This window comes from Oryctolagus cuniculus, chromosome 1 (genome assembly GCF_051225735.1).
Source record: "Oryctolagus cuniculus isolate XC-2025 breed Fujian yellow rabbit chromosome 1, ASM5122573v1, whole genome shotgun sequence".
Classification (NCBI taxonomy): Eukaryota; Metazoa; Chordata; class Mammalia; order Lagomorpha; family Leporidae; genus Oryctolagus; species Oryctolagus cuniculus.
This window is the reverse complement of record NC_142867.1, coordinates 46,295,322-46,302,585: the sequence shown is the minus strand read 5'-3', so window position 1 is coordinate 46,302,585 and position 7,264 is coordinate 46,295,322. Positions and strand designations below refer to the sequence as shown.

Below are 7,264 nucleotides of genomic sequence, written 5' to 3'. Positions count from 1 at the left end.
TGCTTCTCAGGACTGTGGATAAGCCACAATGAAGATAGTGGTCAGTGATGTCAGGAGCAAGCCCAGCAGGGCACTGCAGCGTAGCAGGGTCTGTGTTAATTGAAAGCAGAGTTAATTTGGAATGGAGCAGATTTAAACTTCAAGTATGACTACCAAAAATAAACATCACCACTTTTTTTTTTCACTTGGATCTGTGTGATGGAGGGGCTGAGGCCAATCTCTTAAAGGACACAAAAGCCCCATCCATGACCCTAACCTGATGTCCTGTAGGGCTCAGTTCGCTGATTAGCTAAGGCACTCCTGCTGAACGCAGGTCATTCCAGAACTCTTCATTTCTTTGGGAGACACCAGCGTCTGGATCTGGACTCCCAAGTGCCTGCTCTAGAAGGCACTCCTGACAGAATGAGCTCATACACAAAAGGCAAGGAGCGGAGCCTGGCTTGGAAGCTTTCCTGGGGTCCGGGCAGTAGGTGTTCAGGGAGAGAAAGGAAAACCATGAAGACCGGAGCTGCTTAGACTCCCACTCAAGGATTTCTTCCCATGATTTCAGTTCTCACAGAAGACAGAAGGGACGCTATGGCTTCAGCTTTTTTGGTGCCATTTTACGGGAGCCACTTGACACCTGACGTAGAAATGTGGTTATTTTATGATACAGCAAAGCAGAAAGTGCACTGAACGGAGAGCCGGAGGAGGATTCTAGTTCCAGCACGGCTACCTACTAGCTGGGGATCTTCGGACAAGTGCATTCCCCCTTGAACCTCAGCATCCCTTAAGATGAAAGAGAAACCCAGCATTTGGACTTGAATAGCATTGTTCCCTTAGCTCTGCACCCTGTGAATTTTAAAAAATTATTTATTTATTTGAAAGGCAAAGTTACAGAGAGGCAGAGAGAGAGATTGATTGATCCTCCATCCGCTGGCTCACTTCCCAAATGGCTACAATGATTGGAGCTGGGCCCATCCAAAGCCAAGAGCCGGGAGCCTCCTCCCGGTCTCCCACGCTTGTGTAGTGGCCCAAGCTCTTGGGCCATCTTCTGCTGCTTTCTTTCCCAGGCCATAGCAGAGAGCTGGATCGGAAGTGGAGCAGCCAGGACTTGTATCAGAGCCCATATGGGACACAGGCACTGCAGGCAGCAGCTCCACCTGCTAGGCCACAGCACTGGCCCCTGCACCCTGTGACTTAATGACACCACTGGGTCATTGTATCCATTCTACTTTTTATTTGGTATTTGTTCATTTGATACATATGTACATATATAAAATTCTGTACATGGCAAAAATACAAAATATTTCTTTATAAGTTATGCAATTAAACCGCTACCTTTTTAAAGTTTAAAAACCATTGCAAAAAGGAGAAAAAGCACTCTAGACAGTCTTTTTTTAGTTATTCACAATAACCTTGGTATAAAATAGCCATACAACATGTGTACAAAATAGCATAAGTTCATAAAAGCTGTGCAAAGACAGCAAAGTTCGGTGAAAGAAAAAAAAAATCTAAGGCTTGTGGACCCCTCCATCCACACAGTGCCCCCTGTGCTTAGACACTTTGTAATCCCCTCCCCAGATATAAAATATTAGGGCACATCGTAGAGTCCGCTGTCCATATACTGTGGATGCAGGCATTAAAGAAAAGCTTTCACACACACATGCACACACGCACACACGCACACATACGAGCAAACAGACTGATCCTCCCCCACCCCCAAGTTTGAGAACTTACTCTCCCCCCTCCAAAAGCATTTGGGAAATGAGAACAAAGAGTCAATATTCACATTGTTCCTTAGACGGAGAGCCACAGGTCCTCAGGGCACTTCCTAAGGGGTTGGCTATGGGAAGGCCGGGGTCGGGGCTAGGGGTACCCCAGCCTGCAGCAGGGTAGGAGGCCCTTGCAGTGTAGGATAGGCAGGTGTAGGGACCCACGGCGTCAGGGGGGCTGGGCGTCAGTTATGCGCTTGGTGTAGCTCCGTGTGGGGCTGAGGATGCTGAAGACCATCAGGGCCTGGTTCAGAGGTAGTACAGGCCATAGGGTGGAGGAACCCCTGGAACCGCAACGCACTGAGTTCCAAATGCTTTGCAATCAACAAGGTAGAATGGAGGGTTAAGTCTGAGACCAAGCCCGAGATTTAAGGAGGGAGGGCTGCTCTGAGGTGGTGCTGGGGCGGGCGCGGGAGGGGGGGGGGGCGGAATCGTCGCCCTGGACCCTGGACGTGGTGCAGGTACTGCGGTGGGGAGCCGCAGCATCCCCGCCGGGTCACAAAGCGATTGGCGCAGACTGGATCACACCTGTTCAATGCCAAAGCACCTGAAACCAGTACCGGGCGCGCGCCGGTGCGGTCCTAGGACACGGTGATTTCCTCCTCGTCCTCGCCCTCCTCGTCCTCCTCGTCGGAGTCAGAGAAGTCCGAAGGTTTGCCGGGGCTGCTGGAGTGCGCGGGCGAGGGGGGCAGCGGCCCGTCGAGGCGCGCGTCCCGCAGGTGCCGAGGCTCTGGGGACGCGTGGAAGGCCAGGCGGTGCGGGGGGCTGCCCGGGGCCTCGTCTTCATCGTCGTCGTCCCCAGGGACCTTCTGGCCCACGTCGCTGAGGTCCGGGTGCGGGTTGAGCTTGGTGGGGAGGGTCTGCTCTCTGCAGCCGCCGCTGGACAGGAGTTCGCGCTCCTTGGAGTTCCGCCATTTCATGCGTCGGTTCTGGAACCAGATTTTCACCTGCGGGGCCCGGAGAAGCCACTGTGAGTGCTGGGGTCTTGGGGAAGGGTGCGGGACGGCTCGGCGGGACTGTGGAGGTGGGGGGCGTCTTTCCCCGTTCGCTGTCTCCGCACCCCAGCACTCGCGCAGCCCTGACTCCCCCCTCCCGCCCCTCCACCCTCTGGCACCTAGGCTGGTGAGCCCGGGAGAGGGAAGCGGGCTGTCCCTAGGAGCCTCGAAGAAGCTAGCGGGGGCATTTCCGCCCCCGTTAGGCCTCGGTTTCCCCATCTGTACAATGGGATGACTTCAGAGACACCCCCCTCCCCGCAGTGGCAGACGCGAGGCGCGGGGGTGGAAGGGTGCGGGGTAGGGCGGACACGGCCGTCACCTGCGAGTCCTTCAAGCCCAGCTTGGCCGCCAGCTTCTTGCGGTCAGGCTTGCTGATGTACTTCTGCTTCTGGAACATCTTCTCCAGCGCCTTGCGCTGAACGTCGGAGAACACGGCGCGACGCAGCATGCCCCGGCGTGGTTTGCCGCGGGCAGCCAGCGGCCACGAGAAGGTCCCGGGGATGGGCACGACGCTCGAGGACGCTACAGGGGGGCAGAGAGGTGGCCGCTGAGTGGGCGGTCTCCCGCCGAGACCCGGTGGCGTCCGTCCTCCACCGCGGCTTTCCCAGTCTTTCTCGCTCCCGCTCAGATCCCTTCATCTCTTTAAAGCACCACCCCCCCCCCCCCCCTTTCTCCCGCTGGAGAACCTGCAAGACCAAATGGCTCTTTCCGCCCAAATGACTTTTTCTTTCAACCGTGCAAACCCGGATTAGGTGGGAGCACGAAGCCGCAGCCAACAATCCCCACCGTAGTCCATTTCGTTGTTCCGTGCAACGGTTTTAGAGAAACAAACCCGCGTACGCCGGCCAAAACAGCCGCAAATAAAAAGTAAATTACAGGAAAATTAAGCAGCTGAGGCCACTGAGTTTTCGCGCCCCACCCCCACCCCCAAAACGTCTATCACCTGGGCGGCTTTTTGCACTTTTGATGAAAATTTGATGGAGGAGAATTCACTTTCGATTCCTCTTTTTATATTAATCTTTCTTCCCCTCCCCCACAAAACATAAAGAATTCGGCCGAATACATGAAAAGTGGCAGCTAATTAGCACACTGACCGCTTCCCAATGGGTATTGGCATGATAAAAAGGGGGGAGAGTTTCTCTTTAAGAGAGAGGGGGGGAAAAAACCTAAAAAGATACAGAGCCTCTAATGAAGCGTGAATGGTAATTGTGTAGTAATGAACTAACAGAAAAAGACTGAGAACAAGCAGCGAAAGCCCTATATTACTGGGACAAAAGAGATTTACACTTTCAAACTAAACACAACTGCAGGCCAGGACTATTGGGAGAATACTGATGGCAGAGGCTTCTCTTCCCCGAATCATTTTCATTAAATGGACATGAAAAGCTATTTATAAAGCTCGGGTTGTTTTTGTCAGAGCATTGAGATGAGGTAGAAAGGGAGCAAATTCCATTAGCAGCAGCAGCATGAATGGTGGAGTGCGGGGTGGGGGTAGGGATTGGTGAATTTGCTCTCCTTGACAAAAAAAAAAATCAATTGCTTATTTCCCTCCTGATATTCGGAGTGCTGTCCTGGGCTCCCCACATCCCCTCCCCTGCCATCCCTGCCAGCATCTCTTCTCTGTCTAGGGGCTCCCCCCTTTTCCTAGTCCGTGTGTGTTGTGACTAGCTACAGAGTTTGAGTCATCCTTGGAGTCACCAGTGAGATTCCAGGATGGGAACTTGGTGGAAAGCTGTGGTCTTCCCCTTCAGGCTGGGGCCCACATGCGCATTTCCCTAGGGCTGTTGGTGATTTTACCAGCTGAATGGTGGTGAAACGGATACAGTGGTAGAGGGAGGGAGGGTCTGAGACGCTGTCGGAAAGAGAAGGTTGGGGTTGGGGAAGGATCTCGCTCCTCTCCCCCTTGGACGACCCCAGGCATCCCACACAAGCGGGCACCCCATGTGGTCTTGTGAAAAGCCCCAAGCCTTGAATGAGAAATTAGCCCCGGCTGGTAGGTGTCTCTGGGCAGCGTGGAGGGCCGAGGGCCGGTCTGTGTGTGGCTGCCCGGAGGAGCTGACCAATTGGTCATGGTGCTGAAACCTTTGTGGGGAATCGTGAGCAAGTGCACTGCCTCTGTGGGAAAACGGCGGCGTGAAGGGATGCCAACAGTTCCTCGCCGGGAAGGGAACCGCCTCAAACTGGGACCATGACAATTCCTGCTAATTTGTAGAGCAGGGAATTGGTGCACAGTGTCAAGCAGTCACTGCTTGTGCTAAATAGGGCATCAAATTGGCGCGACGGATTCGTGAATGTTGTACGCCTTGCAACCTCTGAACCACATCGTAACCCCGAGCAGTGGACGGAGAAATACGGCTTGGGGGCAAGGGAGCGCCGCCCGGCCTCGCGCGAGGAGACGGGGCGAGACCTACCTGGGAAATAGGACGATCTGATGAAGGGCTGGAAGGAGCCCTCGAAGTAGGGAAAGGCGAACGTCTTGGGAGGGACGCTCTGGAGCAAGGCGGGGGATGCTTCTGGGGGAGAGGGAGCGACAAAAGGAATTCGATCACGTATTTAAGTATTACAAAACCCATTGCACGTGGGACAAGATGAACCCTTCCGCTGGTTCCAGGTGTGAGCCTTCACGTATTAAAGTACAGTACGTGTTTCCAACGTGGTCTCTTTCTGTTCGGAGCTTTCTTTCCCCGCCCCAAGGAATCTGCTGCGCCGCCTCTCCCACTCTGCATCCTAGGCTAAGGAGATAGGACTAGAGCAGGGGAAAAACTCGCAGCTCCATAATACCAAACTGTTGCAAGAAATAGTTCATCGTGGCGTTTTTCTTAAAAAAAAAAAAATTGTCTTCAGGGAGCAGAAGCGCAGATGCGCAGGGAGGTGCGCTCAGCTTTGCAGCCGCGCGAGAGCACTGCGCGCGCTCAAGTCCATTCCGGGCGAGCCGCGGGACCTGAGACTCCTGTTGCCCGACGTGGGGTCTCGGAGTTCGTGCGCACGTGTGTAGATGGTTGTGTTAGTACCCGCTCTGCAAAGGAAACTGAGGCCAGAGCCCTCGGCACAGGCCTGGCCGCTGAATTGACCCCTCAGCACTCTGCCCCTACTTACCTGTTCTGGGTGCCGAGGAGAGGATGGCGTTCACCCCAAACTTCAGAAACGTGGGCTCGCTGGCAGGGGAGAGGGCCGTCTGTGGAGAGCTGCCCCGCCGGCTGCCGGGACCCGGGGAGCCCAGGTCAGAAGCCCCCGTGTCGGTGAGGGCTGCGGGAGCCCCCTGCCTGGGCGGCGATACGCTGGTTGCGGGCACGCTGCGGGGCAGGTAGGCTGGGGGCCGGCTGATGCGAATCAGATCCTCCACCAGGAAGCTGGAGTGGCCAGAAAATGCGGACTGCAGGGACTGGGGCAGGGTCAAGGTGGGCGTGGGCCGCAGGAGGTTTGGGTACCCGGCGGGGGGCGCGAGGAGGCCCGGGAACATCATGGTAGACGCGGGGCGGGCGGAATAACCCTTCTTCCAGTGGCCGGAGGGTAAACGCCTGGCTTCCCGCCCCTCCCGCCCCCGCAGTGCCCTCTCTGGGGCTTAGCGAACGTCCCTAAGTCACGATCCCACTTGGGCGTCGGCGAGTCTTCCGTGGTCTTCCCGTCGAGGTGATGGTTTTATAGCGGCCCGCCCGCCAAAGCGCTTTGAAAAGTGACAGCTCTGACAATGAAGTTCAACAAAGTTCTCCACTCGAGCTTCATTCGCTGGCGGCTCTGGGCGCTCTGATTGGCGCAGAGGTGCAATTTATGATTGGATTAGTCTTCATAAGCATGGCCCGCACAATGGGCCGGCAACAAAGACCCGCGCATCCATTCTGCTTACCGACCGCCTCTTTGCAATACAGTGCGCCCCCAAAGCTCTCACTGGGGGTTTTTGTTCCGAAGCAACGCCCGGGCTAATTAAATGCCTATTTAGAAGTTTCAGATGACATCTTGCCTCATAGAAAAGGAATTATTTAAAGAACGCACTAAATTTATTTGCAGCTCTCCTGCTGAGCCTGGAAAATAAATCAATAAATATTCATAGAAATACATCTCCAGGCTCTCAGTAAGATCACCCTCCCCCACCTTGGAAAATTTCAAGTCAGTGAACACGAAAATGGACTAGCCCTATGAGTTACTCCAGACCAAGCACAAAGCAGATGTGAGTGCAGGGTTAAATCAATGTTTTGGGACTATTGGATGTGTGTGTTCTCAAGGGTAGGGGGAGGGATTAATTCGGGTTATTTCATCTTGGGAGACTGGTGGAGTTTGAGAGCTGGGGACCCTGAGTGGTAAAACAAGTTGCAAACTTTCAACAACTGGGAAAATGATTTTCAGCGAAGTTTCTCCAGTCCCTGCATGGATGGATTCACAGTTCCTGGGAGGGAGGAGGAGAGTCCCTGCGCAGAGAGCAGCACCAATACTCAGGCATTCCAAGGGCTTCTAGTGCAGGAAGCTACCCCGGGCACGGTGACCCAACGCTGGGAAGGCCAGCTGGCCCTTCCCCAACGT

General features: G+C 54.7%; 1 protein-coding gene across 1 annotated transcript; it reads right to left on the bottom strand.

Annotated features, from left to right (window-relative positions):
- Positions 1–1,204: 1,204 nt before the first annotated feature.
- DBX1 (developing brain homeobox 1) lies at positions 1,205–6,212 on the bottom strand. Its single transcript, XM_089305327.1, has 4 exons — positions 5,846–6,212; positions 5,161–5,295; positions 3,069–3,271; positions 1,205–2,701 (listed from the first exon to the last, which is right to left on the bottom strand). Exons 1-4 carry the CDS (start codon positions 6,210–6,212, stop codon positions 2,336–2,338), a joined length of 1,071 nt encoding a protein of 356 aa, XP_089161453.1. The 3' UTR covers positions 1,205–2,335.
- Positions 6,213–7,264: the final 1,052 nt, after the last annotated feature.

What these genes read in the sequence shown, in the direction of transcription:
- DBX1 (XM_089305327.1), bottom strand. Translation starts at nt 6,212, where the DNA reads ATGATGTTCCCGGGCCTCCTCGCGCCCCCCGCCGGGTACCCAAACCTC. An exon ending in CTCCTCGGCACCCAGAACAG is followed by an intron (nt 5,296 to 5,845) that starts GTAAGTAGGGGC and finishes CTTAAATACGTG; the next exon opens with ATCGAATTCCTTTTGTCGCT. An exon ending in CAGATCGTCCTATTTCCCAG is followed by an intron (nt 3,272 to 5,160) that starts GTAGGTCTCGCC and finishes GCCCCCCTGTAG; the next exon opens with CGTCCTCGAGCGTCGTGCCC.